The sequence below is a fragment of the Protopterus annectens genome, chromosome 5.part0 (assembly GCF_019279795.1).
Source record: "Protopterus annectens isolate FY-2018-M chromosome 5.part0, PAN1.0, whole genome shotgun sequence".
Lineage (NCBI taxonomy): Eukaryota > Metazoa > Chordata > Ceratodontiformes > Protopteridae > Protopterus > Protopterus annectens.
This window is the reverse complement of record NC_056735.1, coordinates 1,226,262,197-1,226,284,607: the sequence shown is the minus strand read 5'-3', so window position 1 is coordinate 1,226,284,607 and position 22,411 is coordinate 1,226,262,197. Positions and strand designations below refer to the sequence as shown.

The 22,411-nt window shown below is 38.3% G+C and overlaps 1 protein-coding gene across 1 annotated transcript in view; it reads left to right on the top strand.

Moving 5' to 3' along the window:
* The window catches only part of LOC122802342 (contactin-associated protein-like 5), a 2,566,556-nt gene that overhangs the window by 695,338 nt on the left and 1,848,807 nt on the right, over positions 1 to 22,411 (top strand). The window contains exon 7 of the mRNA XM_044071980.1: positions 5,085 to 5,234. Within this exon, the coding sequence (XP_043927915.1) occupies positions 5,085 to 5,234 (150 nt within the window). The remainder of the gene's footprint in view (positions 1 to 5,084; positions 5,235 to 22,411) is intronic.

Here is a 22,411-nt window from a genome sequence, read left to right as displayed (position 1 = left end):
AGCTGATCAGCATTATTAGCAATTTAAACTGATAATCCGTTTGTAACATAGCATTGACATGATAACTAGTAACATGAAAAGTGCTCATATGCCTGCACTTTTGTAAGGCATTCCTTTTCAGTTTGAGAAGATTTTCTCTTCTTACTTTCTGTTAATATTGTTGAACAATGCAAGAAGCAACAGGCTGCACTCTCTCATCAATCTGTTGTAATAAAGTTTCTCTGACCTCATAACCTTTAGCATCCGTACTAACCACAGCTGGTTTTCTGACGTTATCATAATAGGCAAGCACTAGTGTGGAGGCAGGCATGAATTTATACTTTTGGAAAACCTGCTCTTACGTTTCATCCCATTTATACACTACATCTTTATTTAGCAGTTCTATTTTAGGATGGAGCACTGTTGACAGTCCTGGCAAGAATTGATCCAGATGATTTACCATGCCAAAACTTGTTGGAGTTTTACATTATCAACCAGACTTGTAACACAGTCAGAGCTTTCTTTTTCATTATCTGGTGTATTACCAAATCCACAAATGCAATGTCTAAAATACTGAATTTTAGCTTTTGCCAAAACAATGTTTTACTGTATCATTCTTGAGCCCTGACTCTTTAATGGTCAGAAACAAATTGTTCAATCTGATGTCATGGGACTCAAATACTAAAACATCATTCTTAATGAAAATTGTGTCTCGTGGCCAACAAGAAGTGTACTCAATCTATGCTGAGAGATTGTTGGTGCTGGAGTAATTTATAAAGGTAACTGTCAAAAACATAATCATAGGAATGAAAGCTGTCAGTCTTTTTTTTTTCTATTTGAGTCAAAGAGCATATGACAAAACCAGATGCATGCATCTAAGGTAGACTATGCCCCACTAAACACAGGCTATATTTTTCAAGAAAGGCAAGACAAACCTCTTCCACTTGATGCATCATTCTGTTGTTTTAAGTCAGTACAAATTTTGACTTTGAATTTTTCTTTACAACTGGCAAAGTTGGAGCACAGCAGTCTGAATGATCTGTAGTCGTCTCAATAACCACTAGAAACTTGCAAAACAACAACTGCCTCAAGAAGAATAAAACACCACTAAATAACTTTTTCTCAATGCTAATGCATTTCCTGGCTTTAACAATAACCTGAATATTAGGTATGTTCTTAAATGGAACAGGTAGGAAGTGACACCATAGTCAATTTTAAATTCATTGGAGGATTAGTTTTAAATAAACTGTTTTTTTTTATGTTTGCCAGTTATGTTTCTGAAGAAGTTCTTTGAATAAATTTTGTAACAAAAGTGCTAAATTTTACTATTTTCAGCTTATTTCTTTCATCATTCAATAAGTTTGCAGTTGTATAGTCCTAGAAACTGCATTCAGTTTAATTCAGCCCTTGCATAAGACAGGATGGAGAATAGAATTCCTGCTGGCATAGTGAGAGTATAAGGAACTCTACCAAGTTTAAGAGGATTCTTTAATTACTTAAATTAAATTACTTACTTAATTACATAAACTAAGATACTTATAATTTACATCCAGTGGTCCTACACTGGAATTTATTTTTATAAGGCCAAATAATACTTTGATTCAAATTTATATCTGCATCCATTCCACACAGTCATTGCTTGGAACTTTGTTTGACATCTGAGCTTTCCTTCTGGCTTCACACCTCAATTTCTGCTATGACAAGCTGTGGACATTTCAAGATGCTTCCTTATACATCACGTATCATTACTGTTATATCTGATCCAGTGCCTTAGATTTTATTGTTGTATAATAAAACGGGAAGTACAACATGCCATTCTTCATCTGGGTATACTCTGTAGCTAATTCCTTGCCCCTTTAAGTTTACACACAACAGCAATATGTCCCATTTTATTACATTTTTAGTACCTTCTGCATCACATCAAAGAAGTTTGACTTGCTATGCACACATCTGTATCCAGTATAATTTTCCTGCTTGTATTCATTTTTTATCACTTGCACATTTTGTATTGGCTCTTCTAGGCTTTATACCCTGCTTGTTTCTACATAACGTTGCTCACATTCTTGCCACTCTTGTTTCATAGCTTGATCTTTTATTTACTCAAACTGATTTGGAATTTGTATAGCTCTTAAATCTTTAAATGTTGTCTCATTTGCAGGTTTTGTGAAACGTTATAGTCTGAAAAGCCTATAACAGTCCTTTATCTTATTTTCTCATCTTTAGTTCCATCAAACTCATAGAATTCTACCAGCTCACACAAATGTCTCAGAGATGCTTACACAGCCTTGTCCCCTTCCTATATCTCTTTATATATTTCTATTGTTTTCATAGATTCCTAAGTATCTACTATGCAGTCAGTCCTCAGACCATAAGCAGCCTAGCCATTGAGCCATATTCAGAAGTTCTGTACAGGTTCAAGATGGTCATCACAGTATAGGCCAGGAGAGAGGTTGAGGCAGCCCTTGCAGTTATCTTAGGTTATACTGAAGCAAGTATGGATGCTACTCTGCTTGACATGAAGTAGAAGTGTGATACAGAGGTGAGAGATATATTGTGATATTGGTCTACCTTGCCAACATGTCTCCTATATCTGTGGGTGAAGGTTTAGCTCCCTTAACTTGGTATTTGAATTTGGAATTTCCTCTGTAATGAAGCACGCAGTCAAGGAGGGTCACATCTTTCATTGCTTAAAAGTCTAGACTCTGATTCCCACAGAGGATTCCATTAGTATCCAAGTCAAGAGAGGAGGGTGCTAGTCCATCTGCATAACTAACGGACCTGAAACCATTAATAGTTTTAGTTAAGAATCTATGGGCTTTCTCAAAGTGATATCTTCAGACAAATATATGACCATAAAGAGAATTATATTCCTTAATGCTTACAATAAGTTATCAGTGAAGGGGATATCTAGACTTCTTTGCATCTAGAGGAAATACCATTGGAAATTATATGAGACAGATAGAAGGATTTCTGTGCTACTACAGATGCGATAGTCAGAAGATAAGGAGTGATCGAGTGTCTAGATCCCTTATGATAGTGTCTGATTGGAGATGGCGTGTCTCCATGAGGAATTTTTGTTTACTAAATGAATTATACTACTTTTTCACAATTAATTTGAGACCATTGTCCTTGAACTAATTGTTAACATAATTTAACCCATGTTGGAACTGTTCTGGGTCAGTGGAAGGTTGAATAACAACACTTAATTTACAGTAGTCTGTAACTTGGATAGACATTAGCTAGAAGTGTTGGCTTGATGGTCTTAGAAATAGATGCCTGATAGGAAATGCGGTTGTGATTAGCCCTGTGGTATACCACTGGTAACTTTTTATTTCAGAAGTGGTTCCTGCAACTCTAACCACATGGGTTTTCTTAGACAATCAATTAGATGTGTACCACACAACATATGTGATTATATTCTGGTTTTCAAATCAATCAATAATGTCTGCATGGGGAATAGTCAAAGGACTTGGCCCAATCCAGACATATTGCAAGTACTTTCAAACAACAGTGCACTGCTTCACTAACTTTTAAGCAGGGAATTTTTTTTAGCTTTTTAATCACTTCATCAAACATTAAGACTTATCCCTCAGCAAACACGAAAATACAGAAAATATTCTTAGCATCTGTGCCTGTAGCATAAAGTAAGGTGTTTACTTGAACATCATACCTGCCTTGTTGCCCTTTGCTGCAGTTCTGTAGTGTAGAAATCTATGCATCCTTATTTACTATTTTGAGAGTTGCATAAAGCCAGATGGCTATGGTGGATTGAATTGTGGCATTTTAAATGTGCTTGTACTCCTTACCTTTTTTCTCACTTGCCATAAACTATCCTCAATCAGTACCATTTCAAAATGTGTAGAAAGATAGAGTTTACATCAGAACATTGAAGTATTAAAACTTTGAATGTTCTGATATTGAACATTATTCAGCGAACGCTAAGAATAGCGAAGCTTCAGAACAGCGGTTTCTTTCCTCGGGAAAGAATTTGGTTGGCCGTTTCTGTGGCTTCGCTATTCTTAGTGCTGTGGTGGAAAGTTACAGGTTGGTTCAGGTAAATGTGCGATTGTTTGTACATTAGGGTTAGGGGCGGGTTAAGTGAGTTAGGGTTAGGGTGCGGGTTAGGCGTGTGTGCGATAGTGACAGACTTTAGGGTTAAGGGCGGTTTTAGTGAGTTAGGGTTAGGGCTAGGGCACTGGTTAGGTGAGTGTGTGATAGTGACGGACCTTAGGGTTAGGATTTGGGTTAAGGTAAGTGGGTAGATAGTAGTGTATGCTTAGTTTAGTGTAGTGTTAGATGCAGGAATTTAAGTGTATGTGTGTGGTTGCTGTTTGTTTGATGTGCTTGTGTTGTGTGTATGTGTTTTGGAGCGGCGATTTTTTTCCATGGGAAAAAATTTGCTGTTCTGAATGTTCAATATTTTCATGCTTAGATGTATGTTCAATATTTTCATGTTTAGATGTTTTGGGGCAGATGAAATAGTGTTCGCTATTTTCATCTTTCGATAACGTGATATAAATGTGAAAGATATTGGTGAGGCTTTCCTTGGCACTGCTGCGCAGTTTCTCACTAGCAAGAATGCTTAGCAGTTCTGTAGCTGCATTGGTGGCATTTCATCTTAATTTATTATTAAAAGTATCCCATTCTAATATCTATGAATCTACAAATTCTGACACCTTAGCATTTTCCAATAGGATCACAGTCAACACAACACTGTCCCAGTACACTATGGAAACCCGATTATATTTAAATACAAACACTCTTGACAGTGTTTGCACAGATCACCATGGTGATAGCATCACCACAACTCTAGATTATTGAAGTAATAGATATATCAGCTAATTCCTTTCCTGGGACCACTGATTTTGTTTCATACTGTATTCTCTCACTCTGTGTTGCTGACCTGCCTTCATTTTCAAAATAGTTGGTAACACACATCTTACACCATTTATAAAGATATATACATAGACGACTGCAAGTAATTTTGTCACTCTTATTTCTGTTCCTGGTTATATCATTTATTTTTCAGTCTATTTGTTACAGATGCAAATAATCACCAGCTTTTTTCAATTTTAGGTGTCACTGTTTTCTGTTTTCATTTAAAGGTGCTGCATTGAATAATGGACAGTGGCATTGGGTTTACTGCACTGCTAAGAGAAATCAAGTTAGTCTAACGTTGGACAATGATGCAGCCACAACTGTTTATGCTTCTGTTCAGATGCACATTTATTCAGGAAACAGTTACTACTTTGGAGGTAAGAAGACAATAATTTCTTTTTAAGCAAATTCTATGTATCTCAGTTTGTTTTGAAGTGATACTATAATGATACGCACTCCTAACCAGTAAATCGACATCATCTGTGTTTGGCAATTAACACATACATAATTTATAAAGTGTATTTAACAAACTGTTTTATGGAAGTCTCAGTTTTGTGCAGGATTAAAAAAATAACAATGTGTGTGAAGGAACTGATCTTAAGCACCAAGTAAACAAATAAGTACTCTAAATAGTGTAACTATGAACAAATATATTGCCCTGAATCTTCTTAAGCATATACGTCTTTCTCATATAAATTAAGAACCTTTCAAACTGAAGCAGTAAAATCAGAATAACTGTATAATATGCAGAATATTAAATTATGTAAAGAGTATTTATTGCGCAATTGTTGTTGTGTCTTTCGACTTTTCCCGGTTAGGGGTCGCCACAGCAGAACTCCGGTCAGCTAATGATTGGCAGAAGATTTTTATGTACCGAGTTACCAGCTCTGACGCACAACCTTCAACGAAGGTACGCCCATTCACGCATGTCTCCAGACAGAAGACGCTCTAGCAGAGAATCGAATGGGACAATGTCTTACTGTCAGGTGACAGCACTACTGCAGCACCACCACCGCAGTCTATTGCGCAATTGTAAATGAGGAAAATAATGTTTGGTGGAAAAGAAATTCTATTCCCAGAGAAAAACTATAATATATGAGAGTTCTAACATATTATGCCTATTCATACACACCTGAGATACACCTATATGTAAAACAAAGTTGGTTAAGTCACAACATTTGATTTTGAATGCTAGTTTAAAAAGTAAGACAGAGTTGTTGAGGAAGGTTTGGAGTAAGATATGCTATTTCATGCAAAGATACCTGTCATTTTATTTCACAGAACTGGAATACATTGAATTACATGTAACTAATATCAAAATGGGTGGCAATGGGGTACGGGGAGCAGCACTGTTCATTCACAGCAAGGGGTTCCCCAGTTTGGTTTGCTGGGGTGCCTTCTCTGCAGAGTGTGCATATCCTCCCTGTGTTCACATGGTTACTTTGTATGCACAAAAGGCAGAAAATTGCCAGTAGGTGTGTGTGCGTGTGCATGTGTGTGTGTGTGTGTGTGTGTGTGTGTGTGTGTGAGTGCGCATGTGCATGCTTGTGTGCGTGCTTGCATGTGCATGTGTGTGTGTGTGTGTGTGTGTGTGTGTGTGTGTGTGTGTGTGTGTATGTGTGTGTGTGTATGTGTGTGTGTGTCTGCATGGGTGATGGTGACTCTTCTTGACAACATTATAGGAGTTGATTGAAACTTATAAGCATACAGGGAATATCTGAATACAATAATATTTATTTTTTTACCTAAACGTTCACTATTATTTAATAAAGTGATTTAGAAGCTACTATTCTAGGACATAAGTTTAAAGTGTCACTTCATGACCAAGTATGTGGCATAAGGTATTGCATATCTATTTCTATGATCAAAGAGTCTTAGCATTTCTAGGCACAGAATCTAAGATTTTAAACCTCTCGTTTCTTAGAAATTAATTTGGTCGATGTATTCTACTGCTCACTGGCATTAATCATGTATGTCAGATGCCTTACACTGAGTTGTTCCTATCAATGTGTCCTGTTTTATATTTGTTAAAAGCATAATAGGTCAAAATGTATGTTGCTTGCTTAACTTAGAAGAGCTATTGTAAGGCTTGAAGTGAAGTGTATATGCATAGCTTGATCTTGACACATTCTCTAGACAAATTGAGGAAGGTTTTCATTGCTTGTCAGTATTTCTGTTTTTTCAAGGTACTTGTAACCTAGAAGTAAAAATATTAAAGCAAGAAAGGTGCAAAGTCCCTGTCAAACATAATTTTTAAATGTGTGTAATGTCATCATAAAATTACATGCTTCAATATATGTAGTATGACTGTGGGTATACTCAAGCTAAAATTTATGAATTGTTGCCTATCAATCTTGATACAAGCTCAAATAACTCAAAGAATCATAGTAGATCCATGCCGTGCTTCACAGCTTACATCATGAAAGCATCTTTTGCCTTTTAAACTACATTTCATCATACACAATATTCACTGCTTAGCACTGTTTTTTTTCTGCTTTTCTTTTGCATACCACAGATGATGGATAAAATGTATAAAAGACATAAGCTGTAAGATAGCTAAACCTAATGTCAGTACGCCATGAGCTAGTCGCAGAAATAATGCATAGCATCTTAACATTTGCTTCCACTTAGCTGCTACAAAAGCAATGAAGTACAAAGTACATTTTATAGGTTTACCTCCTGTCCGTCTTGAAGTGGAGAAGTCCCTATTTGGGCCATTGTGTCCTTCAAAAAAACATGAACAATGGTAAATGCCCTGAAATTTTAGGACACAAATGCTGCTTATATTTCATATAACAATTCCATAAAAATGTTATTTTATATTCAAAAATGGACAACACTGGTTTGAGTTGAGTGCGTTATTGGCTACGCAAAAAACCTTGGATTGGAGCTGTATAGCTGTGGTGATTTTTCCTGGTTTTATTATTTGTGGTTATATCGTTTATATTCAAAATGCCCTAATATCACAAAAGCAACTCGTATTCTACACGAGTGAGTTTTTATTTTGGTAAAATGTGAATTCCAGTCCTTTGCATTGATTGTGAATATGGTTTACCCTGCAAAATATTATGTTACCATAATAAATGTCCCACTTTTGGTATTCAAAAAGGTGACGACCCTAATAATTTATGAAATTGGCTCTCCATGGAGTTATCATGAATATTTATTTAGACAAATTAGCAAAGTTCTCTAAGTTATATGGTAACTGACAATGCTGGTCCCTCACTGAGCTGCTTTTTGTCTTCATCAATATGGCAACATAGCAACACCAGTCAGAAATCATGGCATTATCCAAAGATAAACACATGGCTGGGATGCTTGCCATAATGTAAATTAGTTTGCAATGTAGATGGCTATAGCAGCAATACAGAAAGTATTTTGCATCTGCAGTGTGAACACCAGGAATTATCTGAGAGCTAATTAGCTTTGTGAAACACATTTTGTGAACATCACATGGAAGGCACTCTGATTTCTGAGTGAAAACATGAGGCACTTAGTGTGTGCTTGTGTATACAGCACAACAGTGTGTTTTTAATTTCTAGGTGTCATTTATCCTTGGACTAAGCTGCAGCTGTATCTTGCAAAAAACACAGTTTTATTAATCAGGCTTTACCCAAGCAATTCAAGCAACAAAACTTAATGGAGACCTGTCCCAAAAATTGAAAAAATATACATTTCACGATATCTACAACTTTCTGCATTACTAATTTCTCTGCATCAAAGTATGTGGTTATTATTTTCTAATCTGTTATACCTCAAAATGGCCTGAAGGGGGCTGTCATGGGTAGCATGATTTTAACACTCAATGATTTCACCTCCCTGAAATCAATTTATGGGACAAAGAAAAATCCCAATGATAAGAGCATCATTTACCATGGCCCTCTCTCCCATCAGCTTATAATGGCACTGTGACTGTCTACTTTTGACAGTCAACATCAATTCCCATTTCCAATTACTTTGCTTCTTTTGATTTTTATTTGTGGCCGTCTTTGATACAGCATTTTAAAGATCATGCTTAAAGGCATGAAATGTCTTTTCTTTTCAAACATGAAAGTTCTACACACACCTTTATGCTTGCAAACACTTTTCTGTGTAAAAAGAAAAGTGTGTTTTGAAGCCTTTAAAAAAATAAAGTTTTAAATATCCCTTCTGAACATGGAAGATTAAATGTAGTAAGCCAACTTTAGAGCATTAATATGCATAGGAGGGCAGGGATTAGTTATGTCATTCCAGGTTCCAGCTGCTGGACTAGTGTAAGTAAGTGATTGTAAATTAATGATGTAATTGGTAAACTGTTAAATTAACAGTTTGGCAGTAAACTAATAGTTTCCCAGTGATAGCATCATGCACATAATTTGTGTTCATATATACAACATAGCAAAAATGTCTTTTAATTGAGAGGTGTCATATGTCTTTTTTATACAATTTATATAAATGTATGATTGCCTGTATCATAACTGATATAATAAAGAAGCTTCTTGTCTAATAAAAAAAAAAACAGTTGTTTCACACTTTTAGGCATCATCTTTAAGGATTTTTTGAATGACAGGCTTGAAAATGCAGAGGCGTTAATTGTCCTTTTCAAAGTAACAACTGTAGTTCAGTGCTCAAGTGTGAGAAATTGGACCCTTGTCAATAGGTGTAACCTGGGCTGAGCTGGTTTGTGTTACATTCATAGTTTTTAATACTGTAGCTAGAATTCCCCAACTCTCTGACTTGTCTCAACAAATACTGTATGCAATGCAACAAACTGTAACAAAACACAAGACTGCATGTACTTTTACAAAAATTACAGTGTCAAAAATGCAAAAGCATATACTGACAGAAAATCAATACAGTAAATAAAATATTTTCTTTCTTTGTGGCAGGGTTTGATTAAAGGGAAAGACAACTAACTTGTGATATGAAAAAAAAACAAATTAAGCACTGTGAGTTATATTTACTAGTTCACTTGAATCTAAAAGTTAGGCATTAAAGCCTTGTTTTTGTTTAGACCCCCAGCTACACTGTCTGAGATGTGATGCTGTTAAACTATGATTAATAAGGCATAGTTAAATGCCAAAGTTCAAAAACCACTGTTTTCTGAATGCCTCTCTAGTTGGAATAAGTAACCTAACTTAATTACTCTATCACTCTTAAAAATCTTCATAATGTAACGGATGAAAGAAAGGCAAACAGAAATAAGTTGAGACTTAGTCTGACATTGTCAGTGTAACTGAAACTTGGCTTAAACTCAGCATAAACTACTCCAGCTTACACCATATTATCATCTGTAATGGCCACTAGGCCCTATTAGGCTGTCCAGGACCAAGAATGAGCAGGTGCCCAACTGGAAGCAATCTCTCGTTAGCCTGAACAAGCAAATAAGAGCACTAGTGAAATCCTCTAAAGCCAACTTTGTGTCCAAATTGGCCACATCTACTAGAGACAATCATAAGGCCATCTTCACATATGTCCGCAATCTCAAAGGAAGCACCCAGATCTGTTCAGAACTGGTGGTCAAGGACACCACATACACAAATGCTGTAGATATAGCCAACCTACTGGCTGAGAGATTTAATGAAAACTTCACCACACTGCACCCCCCCCCCATTATTAAATCAGGACATCTCCAGTACCTGTCCCCCTTCCCTTATCTCTAGGGAACAGGTCATCACTGCCCTCTTAAAGGCAAAAAATGCAGTCTCCATGGGACCGGATAACATTCCAGGCTGCATCCCACATGAACTTAGGCATAAACTTGCAGCACCATTAGGTAGCCTATTCAACCAAAGCCTGAGTACCAGCTTCATCCCAGCTGAGTGGAGAACAGTCACTTTCATCCCTTTGAACAAAGGTGGAGCATCCACCGATCCGGGAAATTATTGACCCATCAGCCTAACTATCCTGATTTGCAAGGCCATGGAATGGATTATCATGGACTTTATTAACAGGGACATTGACATCCTCCAAACACTCGACTCCACACAATTTGGCTTTGTTAAGGTGAGGTCATGTCTGTTAAATCTGATTGACTTTTTTGAGACAGTCACAAAAGCCATGGATGAAGGGAAGATGGTGCACATCTCCTACCTTAACCTGGCCAAGGCCTTCGACAGTATTCCCGCTCAGGCATAGTAGACAAATTCTCTCAACTAGGTGTCAATCCATATGTTATCAGATGGGTAGCAAACTGGCTCACTGATAGAACTCACCTAATCAAAATAGGGAAAGCCACCTTAAGCAGTAGACCTGTAACGAGTGGTGTACCCCAGGGATCAGTCTCGGGGCCTCTGTTATTCGGGATATACTTCTCTGAGGTGTAGGCCAAAACCAGTAGGCTATGGCTGATGAGGTTTGCAGATGTCTGCAAGCTGAGTGTGGTCATAAATTTCCCAAGTGATGTGAACGTCCTCCAAGAGGGTCTCACACAAACAAATGACTGGTGCCAGAAACATGGCCTCAAGCAGAATGCCAAAAAATGCATCATCATCCCCTTTGTGGAGAGTGATGTCTCCACATATTATCACATTAATAACAATGTCCTAAGCATGCAATCAATCATGAGGGATTTGGGCACCCAGGTTGAGAGCAACCTGACTTTTGACCATCATGTTGCTTCCATTGTATGGACAACTTTCTATATGGTAAACCTCATAAGTAAGGGTATCTCATCCAGAGACAAGGAGGTCATAACATCCCTGTATTCTTCCCTTATAAGGCCAATTATTGAGTACAATGACCCCTTCAGCATCTACCTCACAAAACACATGCTGCAGCTGGAGAGGCCACAGAGGTTCCTCACCAGAAGAATCCAGGGCCTGAAACATCTACCCTACACAGATAGACTAAAATCCTTTTTCCTCTACTCAGTTTCATACAGACTCTTCAGGGGTAACCTCTGTATGGAATACAAAGCAATCTCAGACCCTGCCTTGATGGGACTACTGCATATCCGCAAGTCAAGCTCCACTTGAGTAACCCACACATGCGACCTCAACCTGGTCTGTGACATCAATAGGACTTGTTGACAGTACAGATTTGTGTCCTAGAGACTCCCCCATCTGTGAAATAGACTCCCTCTCCATTTCAAGCAGAGTACCTCATTGTTCCTTTTCAAGCACAACCTTGATAATTGGATGGGAAACAGAAAATGCACCCCCTGGGATTCCACCCATGTCCCTGTTGGACAGGGGCTTTGGGTACTGATTTGTCTAAACATGGGCTAAACTCTTGACTAGGCTTATAAGAGCCTCAGGGCCAATAGCCTAGTAACTTCTTATGATCCAATATAAAAAGTAAAGCTGGTTTTATTGCTTTAATATTTCCCACCACCTACCACATTTCCCCTTATAGCAAATCAACACCAAAAATCAGTTCAGCAGAGCTTCTTATTGCTTTCCTCAAAATAAACAATTATAAACAAATATGTATTACTGTCCTTTACATCCCTCCTGGCTACGATACAGCTTTGCTAGAAGATAGCCTACAATGGATACCCATAATATTTTCACAAGAAAAACAATAGCACTAGGTGGTGTAAATGGCAATCGTTGGACAGTAACTCTAACTCTCCTACATCTAGCATGAACGCAAATGGTTTCAAACAACTAATTAATTGCCTCACACATCATAACAAGACATCAAATTCCCTGTTAGACAAGATCTTAATATCAGACCCTAGCAAACGCACCACCATAGGTACAATGTCAGACTCTCTCAGTGATCATCTCCCAGTCTATATGACCAGACATCTCAAACACCCAGTTAAACAGTATATTTATAAAACAGCACACCGTCTTTCCAAGTTTAACCCAGAAATGTTCATTACCACACTATCATCTGTTAACTGGTACTTCCTAAAATCCTGTCCTTAGATGATGCTGTAAATTAATTCAATACATTTTTTCTAAATATCTTAAATAGCCTTGCACCTCCTAGAAGGAAGATACTAAAAACAAATAATATAACTTGGGTATCCAAAAATGAGTAGAATGCTAATGCAGGATAGAGAAAAAAGCACAGAAATAATGTCAAAAATATAGAAACCTCAATATCTTGATAACTCCAGAATGCTTCATGATCACACTATAAACAAATAAATGAAGACAAAAAATTATACTATAATAATTTTCAAAATAATACTAAACACAACCCTAAAATATTTTGGGCATCCATTACAGAAACTTACATCTGTTAAGTCGTACATTACAGCTCTTTTTCTCTTTCAGTGGTTTTTATTAACTACAAGTACACACGTGCGGGAGCCTCATGGAAAGTACCAGGGAGACTCCCAGAACAAGGAAATAAACAAGCTTATGTACTGGTAATAGTGCTGACAGTACAAAAATATGAAACTGAACCAATTAGATTATTACACAGGGCAATTAACCAATCAAAGGTTTACCCGTAAACATAAGACAATTCACATCATCATATCTCTAGGCAAAAAAAAAAATCGGATGCACTTCCATAAAAGGCACATTTCCTGCTGTTAGGCAGATTTTGTTGTTCAGCATTTTCTTCATTGTTCAGAGTTCATTCAGAGTTCACAATCCACAGTACATTTTGCTTACAGACTATCACATACTCAATTTCCTCAAACACATGCTTTGGCTGTTCATATTCTACAATCCCCATTTGATGCTGTGTAAGCATCAACATTTAACCTATCATACATTTGTCCTAAATCTAACATAACCATGCTACTGGCCTTTTTATCATTGGAAAACTTTGTCATTTTATCGTTCACATTCATAGCTGCAGGCATATAAAACTTAGGCCGTTTATTCACAGTTTTTGAAGACATTAATTTCAAAATCAATGCTTTGATTAAAAATTAGACAAGAAAAGCAACAATTGCTAATACTGCAATTAATAAAATCAGTTTCAACAGTCCACCTCCCCAACCTGAGAACAGGTTGGTTAACCAAGCCCATTTGCCCTCTGAAAGTTCAGAAATTCTCTGAATCAGTTCAAGGTGACTTTTAATTTCATGCTGATTGTCAGGAATAAATGTGCAGCACTCCTCCTGGATTAAAGTGCAAGTTCCTCCTTTTGCCGCTAGGGTAAAATCAAGGGCCATATGGTTTTGGAGTACTACAGCTCTCATAGCAGTCAGTTCATCAGTTACTAATTCTAGGGCAGAAAATGTAGCATTGCTCAGAATTTCGAGCAGTTTAGATAACTTTCTCAGTTCCCAAATTGTCTTCACTGCTCCGTATGACGGAATTATACCAGCCCATGATATGACGTCATCACCCAAGTCCATATGGGATAGTCCTTTGGTACTAGCATGAGCTAAGTTATGATGATAGATCCAGGAAGCATCGACTTGACCTACCGGGTTGGTAGGCCTCGTGACCTCTCGAACGTTCCGAATTTTTCCTTTAGGTAAAGTAGACACATGTCGAATAGCTGGAACTAGGTAACCCAGGAAACAACTGCCAGACCAATTTCCTGGTAGCCATTTATATGCTTTTCTTCCGCACACAAAATAACAGTTTTCTACTTTAATGGTGATATTGATAGACTTAAAGTAATTCCAGGTATTCTGAAGTCCTTTGAATATTTTCCAGTAGACAGTTTCTATTTTCCGGGAAAAGTTAGCTATAGAATTCTTAACAATTCTTGAAAAATCTGTTACACAACCCCATGCAGTACAGTTATATACCACAGTTTTTTTTTTACAATGGCTCCACCCTACTCTGGATCCTACTCTGGTTTTATCAAGTCTTTGAAAACACACAGTTCCATTTTGACGGAGGGACAACTGTAATGCTACCTTGTGTTTTGAGACAACCTTTGATGTGTCATAGATCAGATTCATTCAAGTCTCTTCAATCCCTAAAGGGACTATATTCAGCATCAATCCCCCATGAACCGTAGGAATGGCAGTGCAGATCCAACAATTGGAAACATTAAGGGATGATGCATAAGCATATTTTATTGCTTGGTAGGTGTTGAATTGTGGATGCCACGCAGTTCTTTTGGCATGAGGTATGACTGGAGCAGGAAATGGAAATGACCATAGTAAGAAGACGATAACAACAAAAATAGTCACCATAATAGTTATGCAGTACTTCCATGGAAATGGTGGTTTTGATTGGATTTTTGTGTTGGAATGCAGAAGTGTCCCGATTGGAGAAATGTCAGTCATCATCAGGTACTGGGACAGTATGGCTTCTATTTCAAGAAGCAATAGGTGAGGAATCTGGAGCTGTAAAAGGTAAAGGTGTTTGATCTTCAGATGGGATGACTTTCTTAATGTGTAATATATGAATCCAGGTAGGTGAGCATTGTAAGTGTACCGCTGAAGATGTTGTCAGTAGAACCAGGTAGGGCCCCTTCCAATGAGGCTGCAGTACTTTTTTTGGGAGAAAGACTTGACATATACCCAATCTCCCAGTTGCAGTTCAGAAGACAGGAAAAGATCAGGATTATGTTGTGCCACTGCTACTTGGCGGTGATAATACTGTAAGAAAGAAACAAGAGAAGTGCAATATACAATAATATCATGATCAAAGGCATCATACTCAGAAAAGGGTGGTGGTGGAGTCATGGGCATGCGCATAGGGCAGCCCATGAGGATTTCATGAGGAGAAAGACCTTTAGTAGGATGTACTTGTGCTCTCATAGAGAGTAAAGCTAGAGGTAAGGCCTGTACCCAAGTGAGGCCTGTTTTAGTAGTAATTTTTGCTAGTCTGGTTTTCAGTGTTTGATTTATACGTTCGATAATGCCAGATGCCTGCGGTCGATATGGGCAGTGAAATTTTAAAGTGATACCCAACATAGTACACAGTGAGTCAATTAACTGAGCTGTAAAATGTGTTCCACGATCTGAATATATATAACAGGGAACACCAAACCAAAGTATAAATTCATAACAAAGTTTCCTAGCAACTGATATAGCATTGTTCTTTACACATGAGTATGCTTTCAGCCAGCCAGAAAAAATATCAACAACAGTTAAAACATGTTTAAAATGAGCACATATTGGTAATTCAATAAAATCCCATTGCAAAGCGCAAAATGGTCCCAATGGTTTTGGCAAGGGTTGTTTGGGAGCCATTGTGCCTTTTGAAATATTGTACTGTAAACAAATGGAGCATGTGCTCACAAAGTGCTGTACAGAAGAGAAAGCCGTGGGGCAAACCAATCCCTTTAGATTTGTTCTATTAAAGCTTGCACCCCAACATGGGCTGGTAAATAATAAGCTTTAATGAGAGAATTTAGCTTAGATATAGGGCAGACCAATCTGCCATCTGGATGTTGCCAAAGTGAATCAGAGCGTTTAAAACAATTGTTAGCCAGCCATGTTCTTCTTTCTGATTCTGAAACCTCATCCTGTAAAGCTTTTAACACTGTATCATCAAAAGTTGTTAAGGATTGTAACATCTGCAAAAAGTGACCCTGAACAGTTTGTGAGAAAGCAGCCTAGTCAGCAAAATTATTGCCCTTACTTTTGAAAGTATCATTGGATTGATGGGCTGCGCATTTAACAACAGCAATTTCAGAAGGTAACAGTAGGTCTTGTAATAAATTATTGATGTAAAAATGAATTTTAATGGGTGTTCCGGAAGATTTTTGGAACCCCTGTTCTTTCCATAACATACCAAAATCATGTACAACACCATGGGCATAACGGGAATCAGAATAAATGGTAACAGACTTGTTTTTAGCTATTTTGCATGCATTTGATAATGCCACTAATTCCACGACCTGCGTGGAAGCGCCTGTAGGTAATCTTGCTGATCGCAATACTTCAGTCGGTGCACAGACTGACCGAGCAGCTTGGAATTCCCCGGACTTTGTTCTTAAACAGGATCCGTCAACGAAAAGAACTAAATCAGGATTTTGTAAAGGAGTATCATATAAATTTAACCTAGGAGAAAGAACAGAGTTAACTACTAGTACACAATCATGTGGTTCGCCCTCATCTGAGGTCGGTATTAAAGAAGCTGGGTTTAGTGGTGGTCAGCGTTTAACTTGTAAAGTGGGATTACCCATTAAACTTATTTCATACTTAGTAAGACGTGCATTTGAAAAATATTGTGTTTTGGTCTTCAGAAGCAATGCTTGAACAGCATGTGGGACTGCTAATACTGTGTCATGCCCCAGGGTTAGTGGAGCTGCCATGTCCACCAAAATGGCAGCTGTTGCCACAGCCCGTAAGCAAGCTGGGTAACCAGAAGCAACCGGATCCAATTGAGTGCTGTAGTAAGCAATAGGTCGGTACCTCCAGTGCGTTGCTGAGTTGAGGCCTAGAGCAGTTTTATTCCATTCGCAACAAAAGAAAACAAAAGGTTTTGAATAGTCCAGTAATCCTAAGGCAGGAGGATTTACCAGGGCTATTTTGATGGCCTGGAAAGCCTCATCGTGCTGTGACGTCCAGGGTAGATGGTCTGTAATGTCTTTTACTTAAAGTTGCAGCAGAGGGGCTGAAAGCTCCGAAAAATTAGATACCCACTGTCTGCAGTATTCTGCTAGACCAAGGAACCCTCTAAGTTGTCTCTGAGTTACAGGACGTGGTGCATTTTGAATGGAACTGATTTGGTTAGGGAGTATCCAACGAGAACCCATTTTAATAATGTGTCCTAAATACTGCACTTTGTCTTGACAGTATTGTAGTTTAGATTTATTTACTTTAAATCCTCGTGCAGCTAAAACATTTTATGCTAAAAGGGAATCTTCCTTACATGAGGTATTGTCTGGAGAGGCTATAAGTATATCATCCACATATTGAACTAAAACTTAACGTGACGGTAATTGTAAATCTTGTAACTGTCTATGCTTCTCCCTTGAAAATAAAGTTGGGGATTCTACATACCCCTGGGGCAATCGAGTCCAAGTATACTGTTGCCCTTTGCAGGTAAAAGCAAACAAATATTGACTATCAGGATGTGCTGGAATAGAGAAAAAAGACGATGAAATATCTATTACTGTAAAATATCTAGCTGTAGGTGGGATACAGCTTAAAATAGTAGCTGGGTTTGGCACAATTGGGAAGACAGGCATAACTGCTTTGTTAACTTTCCGTAAGTCTTGTACAAATCTGTAAGCTTGTTTACCAGGTTTCTTTACTGGCAATATTGGAGTGTTACAAGGGCTTGTGGTGGGTACTATGATCCCTTGCTGTTGTAGTGCAGAAATAACAGGGACTATACCAGAGATAGCCTTTGCCGTCAGAGTGTACTGTGGTACTCGCGGCAACTTTGCACCTGGTTTTAGAGTTATTTTTACAGGGATAGCTGAAGTTAAAAATCCTACATCATTGTCATGAGTTGTCCACAAGTAAGAAGGTAGGGAATGTAAATCTTTATTTTTGTTAGATTCAGACTGAATACACATAGATTGTAGTGTTATGGTGTCATCCAAGGTTGCCAAAGTAGTGTCCTGTTGGTCTGAAGGTACTTGGAGATAAACTCCATCAGCTGTGCAAAAAATGGTGGCCTCCATTTTGCAAAGCAAATCTCTTCCTAACAAGTTTAAAGGTGCTGAGGGTCCTACTAAAAATGCATGATTATCCTGCAAAGGTCCCAAAGTTATTGGGACTGGTACGGTTTCAGAATACTCAATAGGTATACTAGAGACACCTACTCCTTTAGTTAGTTTGTTAGAAAGGAGAATATTCATGGCTGTTCTGCTAGTCAGATTTAGTCGCCCTGGTATCAATCAGGAATGGATATGGTTTATTTTTAACCAATAACATGACATGTGGTTCGTCCTGATCCACAGGGAGGAAAAGGTACAACTGCAGTTGTTTCTGTTCAGGGAATCTTCATTGTGGTTGCTGTCGGGGGTTTGGCATCCAGTTAGAGTTTCATTGTTGTGCCGCATCAATATGTGGTGCAGGTTGTTCAGCCAAGTATGGACACTCATTTTTCCAATGGCCTGCCTGGCCACAATTGAAACACTCGGTCTGATTACTAGGATTCTGAGGTTGGGTTGACTGCGTACCTTGATAGTTTTGTCTAACTTGATTTGCTGGACCTTGACCCCTACCTCTTCCTCTTTCCGACCCTCATCCTCTACCTCAGTGACCGGGTTGGCCAAAAGCATTACACATTTGGATTTGTGCTTGTGCTAATTTTTCCTGTAAATCTTTTTTTTCTTTAGCCAAATGGTCAGATAGGTATTGTACTTGCTGAACTAACTCATGTAGGCCTAAACAAGGCCAATTTAAACATACCTCTTTTAATTTATCTCTCACTTGAGGGTGTAACCCATCCACAAAAGCAGCTGACAGCCCGCTTTGTGCTGGCCCTTCGGTGGGCTCTGGGTATCCAGAATATGCCTCAAAGGCGTCAGTAAGTCATTGTAAGTACTGGTCTATTGGTTCATCTTTTTTCTGTATGTTTGATTTAATCTTAGACCAATTGGGGGTAGGTGGCACTATGACGATGATAGCATCGACTATTCACTGCCTAACTGTTTCAAAACCATTTTCCCCTTGTGTGTCATGTTTTGGTATTGGGGTGGGGACATTGGCATGATCCCAGATACGTTTCATTAGATCAGCTGGAACAGCGTATTAGAGGACGGCTTTAACTTCTTCTATAGTAGGATTTTGTAAACAAATGTGTCCTGCTAATACGCGTTGGAATTTTGCTGGGTTATTACGAATAGGTGGAAGTGACTTAGTGATTGCTTGAAAATCAACTGCCGACCACGCCCTAGGTACGACTACAGTAGCTGGTTGTTCCACATCTCTAGCATGTGCTGGATTTGGAACCTCCCTCAATGGAAACACTCCTGCTTCATCTGATGAGCTCATGCTCGAATCAGAAGTAAAGCTTTGATGAGAATAATGTGGACTAACGTAACCATCCTTGTCCTCAATTACAATTGGGCATTGCATTATAAATATTTACCCTTGGGCGAATATACAGTTTTCCTGTTCTGAGGTATTTTCAGCTGACTGGACCTAGGGACAAAAAGCATTTGTACTTTTTTTGTGATTTTTTTTTTTTACCTTAGAGCGGGTTAATCTAGAGGGTGATTTGCCTGTATCTATCTGATCAGGTTGTTCTATAGCTACTCGGCTAGACTGACCTGCTGTTTCTTGATCTCCACTTCTGGAGTCAGGAATAGTTTGTTCTTCCCTTCGCCAGCCTTTTCCCTGTATTGTGGAGCTAACAGTTCCGTCCTGAAGTTGTGAAGGCTGATATTGCAGTGGAGGAGCCGTAGGGGGTGGGGGGGGACCATGGGTTATCATCCTCAGATGATTCATGTATCTGTAATTTATTTAATTCTTGTACTGGATATAATCCCTTAGAGGGTGGTTCTTTTAAACATTTACCGTTTGCTATTTCTAGATTCTTAGCAGTTTGTCGCAGTTCCTTTATCTGCTCTTTTAACTTTTGTTGACTATCTTTAAGGCCACTAACGACCAAATCCTTTTCTCATTCTTTAGCCTCACATATCCAATCATTAAAAGCTACGCAGCACAACCCTGGTATTTTTCCTTTCTTTTTTAACTTTTTCCGTAAATTATTCAGAATATCCTTATTACAACTACCATTTTCCGGAAATGCCAGATCGCAGTCATCTTTAGTAAGGGCGATCCACTGATCCAAAAACATACAACTGTCCCGGGACACCCTATAAAACATATAACCAGCTCGTGTACCTTTTTCTGGCTTATTTATTTTCCCCGCACTCGCTCCCATTTTCACTCAATACCCCACTAGCACTCAATAAGCTATACCTGTTTAACATAGGTCTAGCTAAGGCGTTAAAACATCTTGTTACTCCACTATCACTCAATAAGCTATACCTGTTTAGTCACAAGTCTAGCTAAGGCATTATAAAAATGTCTTGTTACCCCACTAGCATTCCTCCTTTCATACGTATGATGCCAGTATTTTCCGTATTAACCCCACTCTCATACTGTGTATTTATTAACCCCACTCTCATACTGCGTATTTATTAACCCCACTCTCATACTGCGCATTATTAACCCCACTCTCATACTGCGTATTCAAAGCAGAAAAGAAATGCATGCCACTTACCTTAAAATGACTGAATGAGAGAAATCATAACTTGGCAGAAAAAAAAAATTTATTCGTAAAATTTTGAAGGCAGACAGGGACAGAAAAATGAAAGAAATGCTACAGAGACAGAAAAACCTGCCATGGGCCCTTTAGCAGTATTTCGTTCAGTTCCCAGCTGTTGCAGCTGGCTCTTAATTCAGATTTGAGTAAACGGCACCAATTGTTAAGTTGTACATTACTTTGTAAATGAAGAATACAGCTCTTTCTCTCTTTCGGTGGTTTTTATTAACTACAAGTACACACATGCGGGAGCCTCATAGAAAGTACCAGGGAGACTCCCAGAACAAGGAAATAAACAATCTTATGTACTGGTAATAGTGCTGATCGTACAAAAATATGAAACTGAACCAATTAGATTATTACACAGGGCAATTAACCAATCAAAGGTTTACCTGTAAACATAAGACAATTCACATCATCATATCTCTAGGCAAAAAGAGAAAATCGGATGCAGTTCCATAAAAGGCACATTTCCTGCTGTTAGGCAGATTCTTGTTGTTCAGCATTTTCTTCATGTTCAGAGTTCATTCAGAGTTCACAATTCACAGTACATTTTGCGTACAGACTATCACATACTCAATTTCCTCAAACACATGCTTTGGCTGTTCATATTCTACACATCCCAGCCAAAAATTCACCCCAAACCTCTCTCCCAATAACTCACCACTCAAAACTGCAATACAGTTCAACCCTTATTTTATACATAGCATAATATCTCTAACCAAAGATTCCTCAACATCTAATACCCACCCTGCCCGACAGCCACAGATCACCGCATTCACTTTCATCTTCAAACTTGTGCCTGCTTCCTATATAAAACTACTCGTAAGCAAGCTTAAACCATGTTCAAGTACCTAAAACTAGCATCCAGTAGCATTGCCTATTCTGTTTCAATCCTTATAAGTAGGTCACTCCAAAAATCTCACATTCCCTCTCTCTGGAAAATGTCACACATTATCCCTCTGCACAAAGGAAGAAATTCAACAGACATTAATAACTTTCAACCTGTAGCAATCTTATCTCCACACACCAAAACACTTGAAAAATGTATTCAAAACAATTGGTAGACTATCTCCTGTAGAAAGAACTCCTATTCCCTACACAACTTGGCTTCCATCCTTCCCATAGTACTAGCACTGCCCTTCTAACCTATAAAAATAATGTCAATAAAGACTAGAGTTAACAGAAAACTAGTGTCTTCCTCATTTCTAGACTTGAATAAAGCCGCCGACAGACTTTGTCACAGCAGACTTTTACTTCAAATGTCCTCATTAAGTATCTTCAAGCTCACACTTCTGTGGTTCTAAAGCAATCTGTGCAGTAGATATTAGTCAGTAAAATGGCACTTAATGCTCTCTCCTTACCTCCTAGTCACCACTGGTGTACCACAAAGCTCTATCCTTGGTCCTCTCCTCTTTAACATTTTCACCAACATCATCTATACAACCATATAACAGGCCACCTTAAACAGTACACAGGTGATTCCACTTACATTTGTACATTTGACAACATGGTACACC